The 21,338-nt window shown below is 41.9% G+C and overlaps 1 protein-coding gene across 1 annotated transcript in view; it reads left to right on the forward strand.

Moving 5' to 3' along the window:
- Slc15a5 (solute carrier family 15 member 5) overlaps positions 1–21,338 on the forward strand; it is a 114,280-nt gene that overhangs the window by 34,662 nt on the left and 58,280 nt on the right. Inside the window, exons 4-5 of the mRNA XM_075981924.1 lie at positions 3,916–4,139; positions 10,678–10,864. Of these exons, the coding sequence (XP_075838039.1) occupies positions 3,916–4,139; positions 10,678–10,864 (411 nt within the window). The remainder of the gene's footprint in view (positions 1–3,915; positions 4,140–10,677; positions 10,865–21,338) is intronic.

The following is a 21,338-nucleotide window of genomic DNA, read 5'->3' on the forward strand; positions in this document are numbered from 1 at the left end:
AAATAAAAAAAATGCAGTGGAAGATGTGTATAGAAATGCTTGTGGAAGTTACATCTGATATCTAATAGATCAAACAAGCTGTCAGGGCATTATCATTTTATAACTTTCTTATATTTAATTTTTAGTGTATTTCACACACATTTTGGCAATCTTACTTGAGAATTTTCTTTGTTTTATAAGACAGGCTCTAATAAAGTTCCTGCTTCCACCTTCCAAGTGCAGGGATGGCAGACATCTGGGAGAGTCTTCCTAACTGATTTGTTTTGTAAAAGATTATTTTTAGTTTTGTCTATATTTCTGTAAGGGTAGGGTATGTGCCCATGAGGCCAGAAGACGTCATCAGATCCCTGGATCTGGAGTTCCAAACAGTTCTGAGCCACCTGTGGGTACTGGGGCCCTAACCTGGGTCCTCTGGAAGAATGATAAGTACTAACAAACACAGAGACATCTCTTCATCCCCAAAACTTATTTTTTTTATTGTAAAGAAAAAAAAATTTCCGCCTCCTCCCAACCTCCCATTTCCCTCTCCCTCCTCCCACCTCTCACCCCCTCCCCCCACTTTTCTCCTCCTCACTCTCCAGTCCGAAGAGCAGTCAGGGTTCCCTGCCCAGTGGAAAATCCAAGGTCCTCCCCCCTCCATCCAGGTCTAGGAAGGTGAACATGCAAACTGGTTAGGCTCCCACAAAGCCAGAACATGAAGTAGGATCAAAACCCCGTGCCATTGTCCTTGGCTTCTCATCAGCCCTCATTGTCAGCCATGTTCAAAGAGTCCGGTTTTATCCCTTGCTTTTTCAGTCACAGACCAGCTGGCCTTGGTGAGCTCCCAATAGATCAGCCCCACTGTCTCAGTGGGTGGGTGCACCCCTCGTGGTCTTGACTTCCTTGCTCATGTTCTCCCTCCTTCTGCTCCTCATTGGGACCTTGGGAGCTCAGTCTGGTGCTCCAGTGTGGGTCTCTGTCTCTATTTCCATCCATCACCAGATGAAGGTTCTATGGTGATATGCAAAATAATCATCAGTATGGCTATAGGATAGGGTCATTTCAGGTTCCCTATCCCCAGCTGCCCAAAGAACTAACTGGGGACATCGCCCGGGGCACCTGGGAGCCACTCTAGGTTCGAGACTCTTGCCAACCCTAAGGTGGCTCCCTTAACTAAGATATGTGCTTCCCTGCTCCCCTATCCAACCCTCCTATATCCCAATCATCCTGTTTCCCCAAGTTCCCCCCATCCTCCCCTTCTCACTTTTCTCTCCCCCTCTCCCCTCACCCCCATCCTGCCCCACCCCCAAGATCCCAGTTTTTTGCCCGGCAATCTTGTCTACTTCCCATAGCCAGGAGGATAACTATATGTTAACAAAGTTCAGTAAAGCACCAATCTCAGCTATCTTTCTTTATAAATAATATGATAGCAATATTGAATTGTTTAATAATATTTCAGAAATCTTTTTAGCATCTATTAGAAGTAAATTCAATTTTTATCTCACAACGAAGTATGCCTGGTTTATAATAAAGTTATGGTCCATTTAAAACACATATTTAATACAAGACCTTGAATTTTTAAACTTGGGAGAAAAGTAAAGAAAATGTCTTTAGGAGAAAAGAAAAAAGACTAATGACTTGCGTTCTACAAATAATTGCCATTTAATGATGAAGACTGTCTGAAAACCTGGAGTCATTTGGATCAAAACGAATCATCATAACCCTGATGTCTACATAGCACTGTATTTTTTTTCAAGAATTGATCAGTGTTTTAGTTACAGTTCCTATTTCTGTAACAAAAACACCATGACCAAAAGCAAATTGGAGGAAAAGGGTTTCAGATTACGTGTACTCATAACGCTCCATCACTAAAAGAGTTCAGGGCAGGAACCTGAAAGCAGAAATGGAGCAGAGACCATGGAGGAACGCTGCTTACTAGATTGTTCCTAGTAGCTTTTTAAGGCCCTCAGGGCCATAAGCCCAGCAGCCATACCGCCCACAGAAAACTGGGCACTCCCACATCAGTCATCAAACAAGAAAATGCTTCACAGGCCAGTCTGGTGAGGACATCGTGTCAATTGAGATTCCCTCTTCCCAGATGCCTCTAGTTGGTGTTGGTTGACATAAAACTAGCTAGCACAAGCAAACAGAGTGTGAGCTGAAAAGCAATGCAAGCAAAACTACAATAAAATGTCAAAGTTAAGTCATTTAGCTCAGGCCTACCTACTTTCATCCTCACACACCCAGCAACACAAGCAAAGCTCTAAGAAATGTCAAGGTTGTCATTAGCCCAGGCCTGCCCACGTTCAACTCCAGACTCCATCATCACACACCCAACTCTCATTTTACTTAAACCTGAAGTGAGCTCACTGAAATGGCTCGGAACCCCTCATGATAGAGCAGGCTGCGCTCTGACAATGATGGAGCCGTTCATGCTGCAACCATGAAGCCCTTTCCTTACTTCTTCTCTAAGGGACACGAGTCTGGCAACACCTACATGTTTCTGTCTCCTTGGGCCAATCCTCAGCCTTCCTCTGTGCTTGGAAACAGTGGTCAGGAAGAGGTGACAAAGCCCATGGATCTGAGTGGTTCTCCTGTCAGCAATTATCACGACGCTCTTCCATGTGACCTAAAGATACTTCACAGAGGCCACCAGAGAGTCACAAGTATAATCACTCACGGTCACTACCAATTTGGGCTGGATTTGATTCAGTGACTTGAGGTGAAAGGGTGCATATTCAATTACCAGGCCCCCAGCTCCTCAATTAATCAAAGGCTGACATAATCAGCCTATTACAGGTCTTATGGAAAAGATCAGATGGAATCAATATAGCCAACTTCATAGCCATAAAAAGAGATGTTCATAGGTATTCCTATTTAAATAGAACAGCCAATAGTGTGTGGCATCTCAATGAATCTGCCTAGCATTCATCTTACGCAGGACTTTCTTATGGGAAATTTGGAGACAGTAAGATGACTCAAATTGTCTTTTGAGTGCCTCTGGCTGACCTACTGAAAGAAACTCAGATGTTTTTGCGTGGATTGTACTATTTTTCCTGTAACCAAAATTTAGTCTCTATAATTTGTGGAAGGATTTGTCTGGTGAAAGCCAGTATTATGGAGGGAAAAAGTCACAGTCAACATGACACAGTTAGACTACACAGTGTGGGTATTTTCCTTTGTCGGGGTAGCAGAAACTCCTAAGAGAGACAAATTTTCTGTACGATCTAAAAAACATAAAAAGAAGCTAGGGTGAAGTTCAAATGACTGGGACGAGGCAACTGCTAACAACTGAGGCAATGTGACATTTCTGATGCTAAGGCATCCTGCATATCAACGTAGAGGGAAATCCTGGAAAAGTCAACTAATAGAGCCTGGCTTTTCAGTAACATTGTCAACATTCATAAAGGCATTTAAAGAGTTCAACATTTAATGTTACATCTGAAATTCAAGGGTAAAGGCAAAGAAAAGAATACATTTGCCTTCATCTCTGTGTCAAAATAAAAGAACCAACAGCTACCTGCCAAGTAAAATGAAGGCTATTTATATTTTACAGAATAGTCCTGGTTCCGGAGTAAAAGATGTAAAAGAATTCCCAGGTTCTCTTATTCATTAATGAGCGAAGTTAGAGACTTCTTAGAGACTCTGAAATTCTCTACTCTGCCGTTGTATGTTGTCACTTCTTTTCTAATGTGTCCCCATTGATCTTACCTTTTTCATTTTTTACATCGCCTGTCAGGCTGCACCCTGGGCTGGTCATCAGGAAGCTATTCTGCCAGCGGTGCCTTTGAACCCAACTCCTCAGGAGTGAAGCCCTTCTATGCCACTTTTACCACCTTTTGTCCTCAGGAATGTCAGGTCTCCATTTGTGTCTGAGAGGGCTAAGGAGCCATCTCTTGGCTAACACATGCTGTCTCCCTAACACATGCTTTGCAGGTTGCTCCCTCCAGACTGTCTCTGGCGTGGTTGTTATGGCCCTGAAAAAATGTTGCCTGCCACACTGCCACCTTGGACGAGATAGAACAAGTCGGTCAGACCGTGCCATGCAAATACACGGCAGACGCCACAGAGAACTCCAGGGGGAAGACACAGAACTTGTCTTCTCCACCCTTTGGTCTCTCTTCGGTTCCCAGCTTGTATACAGAATGTGCCTCATGCAGGTAAGGAGGACAGTCGACACACACCGAAGACAACAAAGCGACTTCGTGTGTTTTCAGCCTGAGTTAGTCACTTTTCTCATGTCTGTGACGAAATAGCTGACAAAAGTCAATTACAGGAGGCAAGATTTATCTGGGTTCAGTTTGAGGGGGTAGGGTCTGTCGCAGAGCGGAAGGACCGACAGCATTATATCGGTCACAGTCTGCAGACAGGAAGTGAGGCTGGCTCTAGGAAAGCATGAACCCTCCTCCCATGACCCACTTCCTCCACCTCCTGAAGTTCCCACAACCTTCCCAAACAGCACCACCATCTGCAGACCAAGAGGAGACATTCCACATACAAACCACAACACCTGAGCAGGCACTTTCAAACACATTCTGAGCCTTTGTCCTACCTTCTGAACAGTGCTGTTCCTGGTTTTAAGAGCTCAGGGCAGTCAAGCTGAAACTATTGAGGAGACCCTGGGTGGGATCATCTCGTAGGATTGTCCCTGTCAGGTGAAAGGAGCAGACGGTATCTCAGAGTGCATAGTCTTTAGAATCTCAAGACCCAGAGGCAATTCCCAAACTCCCTTTAACCAAAGATTTGAGCCTCTCCCCGAACCCATTAAACCTTTAGAAAGCAACCCCGCCTTCACTAACTCTTAGTTATGAGTAAACGATGCCCTTCCCGCTCACATATCAGCCTTCAGGGAATCAGTCCTTATGCTGGGAGCAAATCAAAGAGAAAATGCTAAGCCCAAAGTGTCTTTTGTAGATTAAATGTGAATTTAAACAAATTCATGCAGCTATAATCAAAGATCAAATCATAAATAGAGCAGAAGGAAACAATTATAAAAGTCATTGAACAAACTCAGAACTTTCTTGATGACCACTCCAACTCCAATGTAGAGCTTAGAAAGCTAACACCTGAGCTGTATGCATCAATCACAGAACATTACACAGGGAAAAGTTTGCCTAACTCCAGCTCCATTTGCTAAAGAAGAGATCTGTAAAGTTAAGTGATTTGATGTTGAAGAGGCAGTCTGTCAGTTAACAGCGGTGAAGGAGGAGGTGGAAGAGGCAGTGACTCTCAGAACAGTCCATGCCTGCTCCTGTAGACCTCAGGTGAGGATTTAAATGTGAAAAGCCTCCCATAGGCTCATGTGTTTGAAATTTTGGCCCCCACTAGGTGACAGCATTTGAGGAGGCAGAGCCTTGCTGGAGGAATTACATCGCTGGGGGCGAATTTTGAGAGTTTGTAGCCTCGCTACAGTTTCTGGTTTTCCTATGTTTCCCATGTGTAGGTAAAAGTGTGGTCAGGCAGTGTGGTCTGCTCCTGCTACCATGCCCAGACTCTTCCCCACTGTTCACAGGCTCTCTAGAGCACCCAGTTAAAACACACCCTCTCTTTCTGAAGTAGCTTTTGGTCCACAGTTTTATCCCAGCAATAGAACAGTAAACAATACACCCAGCTAACCACAGTCCATGGCCTGTTTTTACAATTTTTGTCATTATTACATGTGCCTAAGTGCATGGTGTGGGAGGGGATGCATACATGGCTTGGTGCTCACACAGATGTCAGAGGACAGCAGAAGTTGATTTTTTTTTCTCCCACATTTATATGGGTTCTGGGGATTGAACCCAGATCCCCATGTCTCTGTGGCAAGTGCCTCTATCCTTGGAGCCATCTCTTGGTACTCCTTTTCATTTTTGTATATAGTGAAAGTTAGCATGGCTTCAATATTTTACACCACTGGGGAAAAACAAAAGAGTAGTTGGTGGTGCTTAAAAATTATATGGAAGTTAAATGTTGCCGCCTACTAATAAAGTTTTATTAGAACACTGCCAGGCCCATTGGTTTGTTATATCTGCGGCTGCTCATGTCCAAAGGTGGCAGAACTGAAAAGTTGCCAAAGAACTCCTGTGCGGATCATCATCATCACCTGACCCCTTCCAGGAAAGCTTGTTAACCCCTGGTCCAAACAGTGCACGGGAGCCATACAGAATGGGAGAGTCCTCCCAGCTGTACAAACAGTAGCAGGCCTCAAAACAACACAACGCAGAAGCCTTCCCCACTTATGCAGTCCTTGTTAAAAAGATACCAAACCTGAGAAATAATGCTGAGTGCCGAGCTACTAAGCAGTCCGTAGCTAGCCGTAAACCCTCTGTGCCAAGACCACAAATTCCTGATGCCTTGTCTTCATGAGAGAGCAGCAACTTTTGTTTCTCTCCACTCAGCTTGAGCCTTTTCTGGGAGAGGTTCTATATTTTGTATTTTGATGTAAATACAACACATTTTGGTAAATTTGGTTTTAGTCACATCCCCACATAACCTGCTTTCGTCCCCTTCCACACTTCTCTGCCCCTTTCCTCTTCCCATATAGTGCCCATCTACTTTTCCTTCTGCTCTCTCTCTCTCTCTCTCTCTCTCTCTCTCTCTCTCTCTCTGTGTGTGTGTGTGTGTGTGTGTGTGTGTGTGTGTGTATGCGCACACACCAGTGAATTATTTTTTCATGAGTGAAGTGTAATTTACAGGAACATGGGTGGGCTGTACAAGTAAAGAAAAAGTTGGTAAGCTAAATTTTAAGGAAATAAATGCCCATTTTACTGAAGAAAAGCTCAAGTACTTATTGATAATTTATTAATCACCACAGCTTCTTAAAGATGGCTTACAAATATCTACATTTACTTGATGGGGGACATGTATGCCTGCTATGGTCTAGGGAAGGGGGAGGTCAAAGACAGCATACAGGAGTCATTTCTCACACGTTACCGTGTGGGTTCCTGAGATCAAATTCAGATCGTCAGCCTCAAGGGCCAGTGCCCTGACCAGCTGAGCATCTCACCAACTAGACTTCTGGGTGTCTAACTTTATCATCGCAGGATGTTTGCCCAGCCACTGTCATTACCACACATCAGAGACTGAGCAGCTAATGTAACAACTCGTGTGTGTAACCACACTGCATTAGGGAGGCCGAAGCAGCAGGGTTGCTGTGGGTTCAATGCCAGCCTGGGACACATAGTGAGTTCAAGGCTAGGCTAGACACCTGGTTATACATTGAGACCTTGTTTTTAGAATAAATAAATGCCTAAGATTCCAGAGAATAGAAAGACTACGTAACCTTGGATTTGTTTCTGTGTGGCAGGATGGTAGCCCTAACTCAAGGCTGATATCCAAGCCTATTACTATTGCCCACAACACCTCTCTGATGCATTATGAAATATTTTGATACGAACTATGTGGGTACCAACCTTATATAGAGTGATGTTTTTCAGGAAATTGAAAAAAAAAAACGCTAGAGCATCCTTCTCCAGGTTGGAACTTCCATTAGGATAGGCGAAGACTAGATTTTGCTTCCAGATAAAATAATCACCAGCACGAAGACAATCAAAGCACCAGGAATAAAACATCCCAGAATTCCATATTTTAAATTTAGTGGCAATTATTGACCTTCAGGTTCAAGACATATATTTAAAATATGTTGATATTAAGGCCGACAAGGTTGCCATTTGACATTAGGGCCACTCAAAGGTGAAAATGAATCTCTATTGACAGCAATTACTTCTGAATACTCAGAGGTCTGTGTGAAATAAAAGTATTTAAAATTTTAAATAGGGGAGGATTTCAGAACTCGAGGCAGAAGCAGAAATGATTTCAAGCTTTCAAGACACCACAGCCTTTTCTTGGATTAGGCAATATATTAATATCTCTTCGCTGAAGATTAATGACACATTTGCAACATTATTAAGTTAACAGGCTTCAGTGTCTGTGATTCATGCCGATAATAACTTTATTCCTATTAACAATAATTCTCATTTGAAATCAGTAACAGAAACTCGCTCTGATGCTAGGAGCCACTCAGTCTTAAACCTTATTCAGCTGCCAGCACTTTTTAAACCACACATCCATCGTTCATTTCCCTCAGATTGGGGTGTGCGTGTCATAACTGCACAGAAGCAGAGCAGAAATAGCTAATGCACCCTTCACTCTTGCCGTCTGGAGCTCAACCAAAGCAAGACCTGTTTATTACCCCAAGTATCCCATTAAAAGCTGGGAGATAAATTATCATCAGGATGTGTTGTGTGCAGATAGGCAGAAGCCATAAGAAAATGTGGTCCAGCCCTGTGTTTAGGCAGTTGACAAAGTAAGAGTTGCCTTTTCCCATTGGTCAGTTGGTTACCAACGGCACTGACTCTTTTGACTCTAGCCAAGCTCCTAGTTTGTACAACTGACTAGAGAGAAGGGGTCAGTGAGGAATTCAGCGAGAAGCTCTGATGCAAGGGTTTGAGCCAAGTGTCTCTCCTGGGTGATGGGAAGGCAGGACTCTCCTGTCAGTTCTACTACTGTCTAAAAAGCAGTTTGCAAAAGCCGTTCCTCGAGGGAGTGGCATGCAGGCCTTAACTCTGTGCCTCCCTGTGGCTTGGGTTACTGCTGGGAATCAAAAACATCTTATGTGCCACTGAAGAATTTAGAGAGCATGAAGCAATGCCCAAGCCATGAGTTGTATCTTTTGTTTCCAGTATCATGACTCCTCAGGGCTTGGCATATGAGAAGAGACCAGAAGCTAGTGTTAGGGATTTAATTAGCATGGGTGATGGAGGAAGGTCATTGGTAACAAACAACCTGCCTTGGCCCATTTTGATAGGCCATCCCTTAGGTGGGTGGAGTAGGCAGAACAGAATGCTGGGAGGAAGAGGAAGTGAGCTCAGACTCAATAGCTCTCCTCTCTGGGGCAGATGCCTCAGACAGACACCAGGCTCCTCTCTCCCAGGCAGCTCCGACCCAGGATGGACATAGGCTAGAATCTTGCTGGTAAGTGCATCTTGGGGTGCTACACACATTATTAGAAATGGGCTAGTCCAGGTGCAAGAGTTAGCCTAGAAGAGGCTAGATATAATGGGCCAAGCAGTGTTTAAAAGAATATAGTTTGTGTGTTGTTATTTCTGGTGTAAAGCTAGCTGGGCAGGAGCCCGGCGGGACGAAAAGCAGGCCCGCAGTTCTTACTACACATGGGGCTTTCCAGTTATCATGTGGGTTTCCTTAATTATGAAAAAGGTTTTGTGGTTGATTGAAATTATGAGGTGGAGCAAGAAAATTTAAAAAGTCTGTCATCTTTTGTATTAATATAGAGGTCTGTTCCACACAGTTCCTCAACAGTTCTGTTGAGGTGAGCTAGTGTATCACTCACCTCCCTTCCTTCCTTCCTTCCTTCCTTCCTTCCTTCCTTCCTTCCTTCCTTCCTTCCTTTCTTTCCTTTTTTGGGATTTCTTTATTTATTTTATGTGAATGAGTGTTTTGCCTGCATGTATGTCTGGGTGAAGATGTCACATCCTCAGACTGGAGTTTCAGACAGTTGTGAGCTGTCATATGGGTGCTGGGAATTGCACCCATATGGGAATAGTCCTCTAGAAGAGCAGTCAGTGCTCTTATCCACTGAGCCATCTCTCCAGCCCCTCAATGACCTGTCTCACCACTGTGATAAAATGCCTGGCACAGCTCAGAGGAGGAGGGGCTCATTTTGGCTCCCAGTTCAAGAAGGGACACAGCATTATGACAAAGAGAACAGGAAGCAGTTGGCAGAATTGCCTCTGCAATCAGAACACTTAGACCAGACAGGAGATGGAGACAGCCATAAAACCTCAAATCCCACCCTGTTAGGATCCCAGTCTCAAGGGATTCACAACCTCCCAAAACATCACCATGCTCTGGGTACCAACTGTCCATGGACATCTTTCTTTGAGGGACTGAACACTTCACATGGAAAACCACAACAATTGGCACACCAGAATCATTTTAAAAGTAACAGGGCTGAAGAGAGATGGACCAGCCATAAAGAACATCTGTTGCTCTTACAGAGGGCTTAGATTCAACTTCCAGCCCCAATGTAGCACCTCACAACCTTCTATAATTCCAGTTCCAGAGAGATCCGGTGCCCTCTCTGGCTTGTCGGTACTGTATGTACGCTGTACACAGACAAACGTTCAGGCAAAGAGCCCTCCTATACACATAAAGTGTCAATGAAAGCAAATAAACAGAAGCCACAAGCACAGAAAAGTTGAGTTTGTTTCTTCCTTCTTGTTGCTTGACTGAGGCTAGAAACAAAACCCTTGTGGGAAGCTCACAGAGATAGTCTACAGTGATCAATGTGTCTCTTTATTGTCCCCTCTTGGAAAAAATAAATAAATCCTGTTTTGTTCCCAGCCTAGATGTCATTTAGAAAGTCTATTCTATGCCCTCCTTTTCACTTCATCAGAGTGAAAGCAGACACCCTTTCCCACTTTCTGGTGACTTTTGCTCTAATGTTCATGAAAACTTAGTCCATTTGAGTATGGAGAATTTATGAAACTTGATTCCTTACCTGTGGCTTTAATAGCAAAGTCATGAAGGTGAACTAAATGTCATACAAATTTCTCACCATCAGTAGCATTGGGCTGAGCATGGCCTCTGGGATCAGAACTGATTCTGGAAAAAACTAAGAGACATGAGGGGAAGGCATCTGACAGAGCACCCTCCTCCAAAGGTAAGCCACTGGCTAACTCCCCTCTTCCTCGAATGCAGATCCCTTCAGGATATTATCTTCAGACCATGAATTCCAACCGGAACTTGGGTGGATTTCCTCTGCCAATTGCACTAATGAATGCCATCAGCATCCTGCCATTGTTAATTCTGCCTCCCTTCATAGATTACTTCAGCAACTGTCTACTTCCCTCTAAGAGAGACGGACCGTTTCTGTCAGCATGCATTAGTAAGTACAGCATGGGATTTTGAGAAAATTGTTTGCAACGCCAAAACAGAAAAGAGCTTGTTAAACTAGCTACATACTCCTGAGTAGGCATACAGTTTTCACAAATTTCAAAATAAATAAATTTATGAGTGGCAGCTTCCAGGTCCTTGAGTCTTTACCCAGGCATTGATACGACATCTTCAATCCATCCTTTTACACTTCTGTGGAAGGCACAGTCCAATAGAAAGAGACAGTAAAACTCCAAACACTAGTAAATGGACTTTTCTTTAGTAGGGCCGTCCTTACTCTTAAGTTAGTCCCTAGTGAGCTCTTAAAGAGAAAAGGTGCTTAGTGAATCTCAAAAAATTAATAGTTTTAATTTCCTAACCAGTAACGAAATTTATTAAAAATTAGCACTATGATCATGGAGACACATCTCTAATGGGCTTCCCTAACATGAATAAAGCCACAAGTTCTGTCTTCATCCCTGAAAGAGAAAAAATTAATTCTCTGATTCACAGCTTCTCTATAGTAATTCTTCAGATAGTAAGGGGTATGGCAATGATTTTCAAAGTGGAACGATTTAAGATAGCTTCCTTAGGACACATACATTAAGTCATAAAACAAAATCCATCTGGTTCATGGAGGAAAAGTCAAGGAGTCCTTTCTGCTGGGTATGTCCTTCCTATCTTGTTCAATAAGGCATTGTCAGGGAGCCACAGGGCAAAAGTGACAGGGAAGTCGGTGTGCTCTCTGCCACTGAACGGCTACTGTGTGACTTTGAAACAAACACCTAAGCTCTCCTGTCTGTGCATTGCTTGTTTTGGATTTCTTCGAGGGGTGTAACCTACATACATAAATATGATAAATCTTGGGTCACTTGGTTATGTAAGATTTGAAATCATCCAGCATGCCGTGGGTATCCAGAACACAGTCCCGATACTCAGGGGAAGTGCTGCAAGCATTAGTGATGATAGACCGTCATTTTCAGGGGACACCATTTGTCCTTTGATAGGCAAACAAAATAAATTAATTAATTAATTAAAAATGGGAACTCCTGGGAAATATCACACAGGGCAAATGAACGTGGTAGTCAATAGTTGAGATATGATTCTTTTGCAACAGTCGAGGGCAGACTGCAGACTTCCTCTTCCAGCTAGCTAACCTGCTGTGTCTCTTCTTAAAGACCAGGGACCATGGTCTTCCAGCCACACACACTTCCTGCTATTTTTCTGTACACAATTCATAGCTTCGTTTGTGTTTCCTGGTATTCCTGAAACCCGTGAGTGTGATTCTGCCAATCATAGCACTAGGTGTTTGGTTTTGTTTAGAACTCAAGGTGACTAAAATCATCATAGTGACTATAGTCATCTACACAGAGATCTTTAACACAGAAGCTTCCAAAATTTATTTCTCACCAGGTAGGCCTGTCACTTTTGTAATAACATTTAGCAAACTATAATTCTTAATATTTTATTTTACAATCTCTGAGCTGTAAGGCATGCTTTTTATGTCTGAATGCAGAAACCCAAGAAAACAGTATTATTTAGAGAAAACCCATAATTCTCTTCTGAACTTTGAAGACACAAATGAAATTAGATAGAACTTTGTGTGTTTGACTTCTATGAGCTCACTATTGAAACAGAATAAAGAAGCATACCGTGAGAGCAAGGGTCCATTGATGTTACAAAAATGTCAAAAATCTTGGCAGTCTTACACAAGTATCATGATACTTACAGGCAGAGCTACCAAATTTATATTCCTGGGTATGGAATTTATGCATGAAAATTTTAAACCTGGCCTACGTTGGGAAAACAGACCAACACCACAGCTACCAGAGCTTAATTAGAAATCCTCCTTAGAATAAAACATATTAAGTTCAGGTTAAATTAGATCAACTGTCTCTATGACGTATTTAAAATCGTGACTATTCTACTAAGGATGCTCTCATGAATAAAGGTGGGAGAATTATCTAGTACATCATTTGATGTTGATGAACTAGATTATCCCCCTGCAAAATCAGTAACAAGACCTGTTGGGCAGGAGAAAAGAAAGCTAGACTTACTTCAAAAGAAATAGAGCTTTGCTCCCCTGGGTATGGAATAGTGAATTTAGTTCTTTCTAAGCCAGACTCCATTCATTCATTCATTTGCATACTTGTTCATTCATTTGCATACTTGTTCATTTATTTGCATAATGTTTTGCTATGGGAATATAAAAGTATGATGATATGCATCTTTTAAACTAGATATTTGGGTAAGTTTTCCATATTCTGGTTATGATTATGGAAGATGAACAAGTTTCACCAGGACATGAAAGCCAAACCAAGGGTACTTTCTAATACCAATTTACATAATTGACTGAGTCTAATACTAAAATTTCCTTCTACTTTGAACTTAAATGCCTGAAAATACGAGTGAAGCATATAGGCATATAAATTATGAATGGGCCTATATTTATGAGTTCCTAGTATGAACATGGGCATCATCGTGTACATATTATTTTTAGATGCATCACAAACCATAATTTAATATACCAAAGCTCATCAAAATAGTGTTTTTAAAATTCAGGTTTTTAATCTTGTGGCTATTATACTATTACAATTATTGTTATCATCGAATTATTAGTATTTTTCAATTATTCAACTACATGTGACTATTAGATTATAGTTAAATTATCACCATTAATTTGAAACCTTTACTGCTGTTTTCAATTAGCAATGGAAAGTAAATAAAATGCCCCTTTACTGGTTACTTTTCTTGAAGGTATGACCTAAATAACTGATGCAAACAACTCATAGGATGAAAGGCTTCATTGGATCATGCCTTGAGGGCATGCAGGAGAAAGAGGCATCAGGTCACACTGTAACACAGAGAAGCAGAGAGAGGGGATGCCAGCAGTCAGCTTGCTTTCTTCTTACTCGGATTGGGACTCCAGCCCACAGACTGATGCTGCCTACTTAAAGGGTCCTAGTTAGCTTCAGCTGCCATCATGGCACAGCCTAGCACTTAGAGAAGGTTCCCTTAAGGAATTGCCTGATCACATTTGCCTTCTGAAAAGTTTATAGGAGATTGTTGTAACTACTAATTGATGTAGGAGGATGTAGGAGGGCTTCATCCGTTCTGGACAATGGACATAAGCAGGTTGTCCTGAGTTATATAGAAAAGCTAGCACGTAGGAGCCTTGAGTGAGCCAGCAAGTAGCATTTTCCAAGGATTCTGCTTCAAGTTCCTGTTCCAACTTCCCATGGTGATAAACAGTGACATGGAGTAACAGCCAAACAAACCCTTTCCTTCACCCACCCCCACCCCCAGTTGCTTTCGATAAAGTTGCTTGTCGCAGCAAACTAATGAAACTGGAATAGGGTTGTTGCAAGGGAGAGGGCCGTTTGTTCATCCTGGCCACCCAACTAGCTTAGCCCCAAAATAACCACACAGAAACTGTGTTCATCAAATCACTGCTTGGCCTATTAGCTCTAACATCTTATTGGCTAACTCTTACACCTTGATTTAACTCATTTCTATTAATCTATGTATCACCACACGGCAGTGGCTTACCAGGAAAGATTTGGCATGTCTGATTCTGGCAGCTCCATGGTGTCTCTCTACTCTGCTTTTCTTCCTCCCAGCATTCAGTTCTGTCTTCCCCGCCTACGTAAGTTCTGCCCTATCAACTAGGCCAAGGCAGTGTCTTTACTCATTAACCAATGAAAGCAACACATGGACAGAAGGAACTCCTGCACCATAGGGTGGGTCAGGAATACTCCTCACAGACATGCCCAGGGATTAGTTCCCTATAAGATACTAGATGTTGGAGTTGACAGTGAACATCTCCCAACAGCTCCTCTTGTCGCTACAGTGAGTCACCATTTCTCACAGTGTCCCTCCCACTCCTTACACTATTCGGTTGCTCCCCCTTCAGGAATTTTCATATTCACATGTAGTGGGTGGTGCCAATAGATTATATTTCCTAATAAAAGGTCAACCTTAATTTGCCAAACTCTAAAGTTGGAGATATAATTGTGATGTATCCCATCATAACTGCCATAGATCGTTTCAGACTTTGATAGTACAAAGCTGTTTACACCATGAGTATTTCTTTCCTTAGCATTGATTACAATTATGTAACCTGTGGAATTAAGTAGTGAGTGCTGACACAGGTTAGTATTAATCAGATTAAAATGAGCCCAATTAAGATCGCTAATAACTCTCATGCAAAGTCTGAGAATACAAAGTATTGGCCTCTTTATCCATAACCAGTACCTTCTACTACTTCACATAATGGTTGTCCTATGAAGCTCCCATTTGGATTGGAAAGGAAGTGGTGATTTAGCAAAGTCCTTGGCTCAGTACCATTAACTGAGAGTAGGGCTCAATCTATATTCCCTGCTCTCTCCTCCACTTTTAAATACGTTCATGCTATTACAGTCGTGGACCACCTTGAGCTCGCGACATATGGTAGCCCCTCCTCTCCCTGCCTCAACCTCCAGAGCACTGGGAGTACAGGAATCTGAGGCTTGGCCTGGTTGGAATTCCTATTTTCTCTGGGGTTTTCAAACTGATGAATTTTCCCAATACTATATGTCCGTCGCAAAATATTTAATAGTAAGAACTGTGAAACGGGTAAAGGAGTCACTTTTATAGACATGAGCTGCAGTTAAGTTTTCTTCTTAGTTGTTCATTTGTTTAATAAAGGCACAGTGATATCCTCAGGTCTTAAAGTTAACATTAAATTGGAATAAGTTTAGAGTGAAGTAGATGGATCTAGTGCACCATCTGAAGCAGTATTTGATGCTTCATAGAGAGAAATGCATGGATCTGATTGTGTCAAAAGAATGGTCTCTTAATTCAAATGAGACTGAGTCCCATCTCCTGAAATGAGATCAGTGGTCCAAAAGAAAAACAATACAGAAATGGAGGGTAGTTTCTCCCCAACAAAGAAGAATGCAACTAAGAGCAAACCCAATTAAAGTATTTTTGAAACATAGGGCAAGTTGTAAGAGTTTATTTTTATTTTATGCGTGAGTATTTTACTCTGCCTGAATGTATGTCTATGCACCACATGCATGCAGATCTTCTGCATACCAGAGGAGGGCGTCAGATCCCCTGGAATAGACAGTTGTGAGCCACCATGATGGTGCTGGAATCAAACCCCAACTATCTGCAAGATCAGTGAACTCTGTTATATGCCCATCTGTCTCTCCAGCCTCTCCAGCCTCTCCAGCCTCTCCAGCCTCTCCAGCTTCTCCAGCTTCTCCAGCCTCTCCAGCCTCTCCAGCCTCTCCAGCTTCTCCAGCTTCTCCAGCCTCTCCAGCCTCTCCAGCCTCTCCAGCCTCTCTAGCCTCTCCAGCTTCTCCAGCTTCTCCAGCCTCTCTAGCCTCTCCAGCCTCTGTAGTCTCTCTCACACCATTTCCATAGTGGCAAGTATCTTCCCCAAAGGCAGAAAACACATGGTAATGAAGTCATTGCCAAGTTCCTTTTCTGTCCTGGAAAGCTGCTAAAGGAAGGATCCAAGGAGAAAGCCCTAAGCCCTAAGTAGAATATCATAGCTATGGAGGCTCACAGACACGTTAGACTCCATACATCAGACAATCCATGAAAATTCCATCATCTTCCTAATGGATAAGCTTAGCCAATACCTTTAAAATCTTAGTATGTCATATATATATATATATATATATATATATATATATATATATATATAGTTTTGTTTCAATGTATAACAGTAAAGGAAGGGTTAATTCTGGAATGAATTCCCACTTTCTCTTATTTCATTGCGCTCTAATTTTGAAAAGTATTACATGGTAGGATAATAATATAAATTATGAGAGCTTCGAGACTCTTACAGGCCTGTCTGCAGTCACAGAGCCAATATTAAAGCATATATTATTTGATATCTCCTCTGGAGCCATTGTGCTCAATCTTGTAACTACAGATCTACAGGAACTTTAGAATCTGTGCATTCTAATCAATGGCTCTCTGCCTTGGGTATACCGTGATCTCACCTCAGTTAAATTTTTTTAAGGAAGTAGATTAAATTTAGATTAGAATCTGTTTCACTGGCGTAAGTTTTCAGCAGCAAACACAGGCATTTAGATCCTTTTTATACAATGAACTCTGTCCTGGATCATCTAAGTAACACATGTTATACCTGTGAATGGTCTCATCCTCTCTGGAAGTCACATTGAAACTTATTCCCCCAGGAGTGAGATGTTTGGACTGCAAGAGGTCACCTAGCCATGAATGGATTCCATTCATGCTTATAAAAAAGGGCCAGATGGAAGTGTATTCTTGTTGTGCTCTGACGCCGTTCTGTGAGGTCATAGCATTCATCCTTTTTCGAAGATGTTACATCCAAGGCACCAGCACAGACCAAATGTCAGCCTGCACCAAGCAAGTGAAGTTTCTGAGCCCTGATCTTGACTTCCCAACCCGTAGAACTGAGAAAATAAACCTTTGTTCTCCTCAAGAGAACATTTGCAGCTGTTTTGTTTCAGCAGAATAAGAGGTAAGAGGACCTCTGACTAAACATGTGCTTTGTCCGAATTTGTGTGGAGAGGACCCTCGGTATTGAGCTAGATGGAGTTGCAGGAACCTTTGGCTGGATGGAGCTAGATCAGGTTGAATATTCAATGACAACGCAGAGCATCCCAGAGTTTAACATGGATAGGAACCATCTGAGGACATAGTTTCAGTGCGGGTTCTTATTCTGTTGTTGGTGTGCCTGAGAATCCCCATAGCTAACAAGCTCTCAGTGACAACAGTGCCAGATGGTCACACAGAGAAATGTCAAGCACAGAAGAGGGACAAAGATGACTGTCTAATATTCCATGCAGGTATGTAGAACAGTAGCAGGGGCCCAGAACAAAGCTAAAATTGTTATCAAGCCAAAAATAAAATTAAAAGGCAAACATCAAACTGATTACTAAAGACAATACTCACAATAGCTCTGGACCAAATCTTGTCCCAGATATGTCTAGGAACATGTAAACAGAGATGCTCGCACAGTTGAATGTTTGAGTTTTTGATCATAATAAATGTTACCTTTGAACCCCAGCTAAGTGAAATCACACAACTCCCACACAGATTGTTATTTTGAATGTGAATCATTAAAACTTGTAAAAAAAATTCTTATTGTTACACATATATTTGCTTTTTTTTTCTTTTTCTTTTTCCTTTGACCCTCAGGAACTGTATATATTACACTGGCCATTTATCAAAAACCCGAACCACAGACCCTAGTCTAACAAATTGGCAGGCACACTATAAACTGTCTCAGAGAGACTGTAAACCTCCTAACCATCACTTGATGTTCTTCCATTCAAGCACTAACAACCCCTGCTTGGCCTCTGAGAGGAGGAGAAGTCAGATGAGATGGGGTGGGATGGGCATACACCAAGTGATGTCAATACTCAAAGTGTGTGTAGTCTTTGTCTGAGTTACGTAACATGAAAGGCATCTCAGAACTCACTCCTAGAAGTCCAGTTATAAATTAGGTACCTCTCTGTGATGGGGTTGAACCAGAACCTCACACACTAAGTGAATGTTTTATCACTAAGCTATGCCTTTGGGATGCAAATTACAATGAGAAATCCTAAGAAATCAACTTGACACTCATTCCTGCTTTTATGACTTGGCTTCCAGACAAGGAAGGCTTTTCTAAGATGTTTAAAACCCGTATGTTCTTGCATCTTAATTTTTCAACCATTGTGTAGTTGATCTGGATAAATTCTTTTAATTCTGAAAAAAAAACTTCTATTATATCTTCTTTTTTGCTTCTTATTGGAAATAGATTTTTTTCTCTTACATAATATATCCTGATTATGATTCCCTGTCCTCTACTCCCTCCAGTTTCTCTCCACCTCCCCTCCATCTGGATCTACTCCCTTTTTGACTCTCATTAGAAAACAGACAGGCTTCAAAGGGATAATAGAAAACAAAATAAAGTATGATAGGAAAAAAACAAAAGCCATCACAGAAAAATTGGACAGGACATACAAAGAGTAGGAAGAGAGTCAAGAAATGGCTCAAGAACCAAATATTCACTCATTCACACACTTAAGAACCCCATAAGAACACTCAACTGAAAGCCATAATATAATAAATTCATAGAGAACATGGTGCAGACCTGGGCAGGCCCTGTGCCTCCTGCCTCAGTCTCTGTGAGTTTATGTGAGTTTTGATCATATTGATTTAGAGGGTCTTGTTTTCTTCGTATCCCCCATACGCTCTGTGTCATATATTCTTTCTGGTTCCTCTTCCACGTGGGTTCCCTGATCCCTGAAGGGAGGGATTGATGGAGGCATCCTGTTAAGGACTGATATCCCAATGTCTCTCACTCTCTGAATAATGTCTGGCTGTTGTCTATTTTTAAAAACATGCCCTTCCATTTTCTTTATATTTTATTTTTGAATTCTACTGATCAGATGTTGAACTTTCCAAAAACAATTTAGTTAATGTCTCAAAATTTTCTCTACAAATGTCTATGATCTTAAGATTTTTGTCTGTTCAGTTGGTTGATCAGTTGATTGATTCTTATTAGCTGATGAGTTAGGCAATTGGTTGGTTGGTTAGTTGGCCATTTATTTGGCTACTGGTTGGGTTGGTGAGTAATTTTGTTGTTTGAATTCCTCTTTTTCTTTCTGGTTTTTGATCTAGTCTTTTGGAAATGTCATTGACTTAATCCTTCAAAGAGTCTACCACAGTTTGACCATTAGCTTTCATATCTGGTTTCTCTTTCATGGCAACACATTCCTTTACTGTGGATACCATAACTTCTCCCATATCGCTGAGGTTATTAACTGCAGAGTATCTCTACTTCCTCTTTGCTTTCCTCTTGTATACTGGCAGTTCTTCTCAAACTTCTGGTGACCTCCTCCTGCTCATTTATCTAGACAAGAACTGAAAAGCATGACTGGATGAAGTCAACTACAGGAATATGGTGCTGTGGATAGCATGTCTGTATACAGATGAAACTTTTCAAATGTCATTTCATGGTGGAATTCCCCCCCCCCAACAAAGACAAGAGATGAAGAGTAGTAGGGGCATTCCACTACCAAAAGAAAACTCTTTCTATGCCTTGCTTTCAGGATACCCCCAGTGCTAGTAGTGAGGTGCGGATGGGAGGGCTTGCTGTTCAGACCCCAACTTTTCTCTCTTATGCTTCCTCCCCAAGTCCGAGGTCACCTTATCTAAACGTGGAGATTTATCTCCAGTCCCTCCTCATAGGAAGAGCAGGAACAGGGTGCTCATCTCTCCTTTACATGAGAATTGGAGATTTGAGAATCCCACAGCTCATATACAAAATTTCAACTGATTCTCCAACTTCTCTTCATCCTGTCACTACCATCTGAAACTCTTGGGTCTCCAAGTCAAAAGCTCCTGCCGGTACTTTAGAGTCACTGGGGTCTGTTTTGTCCTTTCGGAACTGCCCCCTCCACCCAGTTTGCTGTCCTTTTCATAGTTTTATTTTAGACTCCAGATATAATCGTTGGGGGCATTGATTACATGGTCAACCCTTTTCCAGTTTTGTCTGACCTTCAACACTTAACTGAGCAGTCCTCTCTTGATTCACATAGTCTCCTGAGTTGCAGTACATGTTCTAAATGTCTTCTGAGAAGTTCTATTGATTTTACCCCCTTTGTGGCACCAAGTCTGTTAAAAACTAAATCAACTTTTTCTCTGTCTTCTTATGAATCTCATTTATGCTACTGTCTCCACCAAGTTCTCAGACATCTGGACTCATATGAGCATCAATATCTGCCACATCTTTGCACTTAATTCAGGTACTCTCAGTGGGTCCTCATATGTGTCCACCTTCCTTTTCTCCCCTGAGGTAGATACCTGACTCACACTGGCCTCTGTACTTAGCTAAGACAGTCCTGAAAACTGCTGGTCTTGTTAAGGGAAAACTTTACACTATTTAAAATGTTATGCATGATAGGAAAATGTAGCTATCTCTAAATTTCAAGTGGATTCTATCAAACACTGACACAAAATCCGTAGTTAGAACCTAAACATTCCTGGCAATAACTGAAAGTGGAAAGGAAAAGCTTGCCCACCATGTGGATGGCTGCCTGCTTTTGTCTTCCACGCTTCATCTCTCTGTTTTTTCATTCACTTTTATAATTGCTCTTTATTGTTTACTTTAAATCTTTTTTAATTTTCGTGTGGTATGTTACATGCATTGTGTGGTGCATCTACATGTGTAGTGGTATATACACCGGTGTGGTGTGTTATATGCAATGTGTGGTGCATGTACACAGGTGTAGTGGTGTATACACCAGTGTGGTATGTTACATGCATGTATGTGGTGCATGTACATATGTGTAGTGATGTATCCACCGTTGTGGTGTGTTATATGCAATGTGTGGTGCATGTACACAGGTGTAGTGGTGTATACACCAGTGTGGTATGTTACATGCATGTATGTGGTGCATGTACACAGGTGTAATGGTGTACACACCAGTGTGGTATGTTATATGCATGTGTGTGGT

This window comes from Microtus pennsylvanicus, chromosome 8 (assembly GCF_037038515.1).
Source record: "Microtus pennsylvanicus isolate mMicPen1 chromosome 8, mMicPen1.hap1, whole genome shotgun sequence".
NCBI lineage: Eukaryota > Metazoa > Chordata > Mammalia > Rodentia > Cricetidae > Microtus > Microtus pennsylvanicus.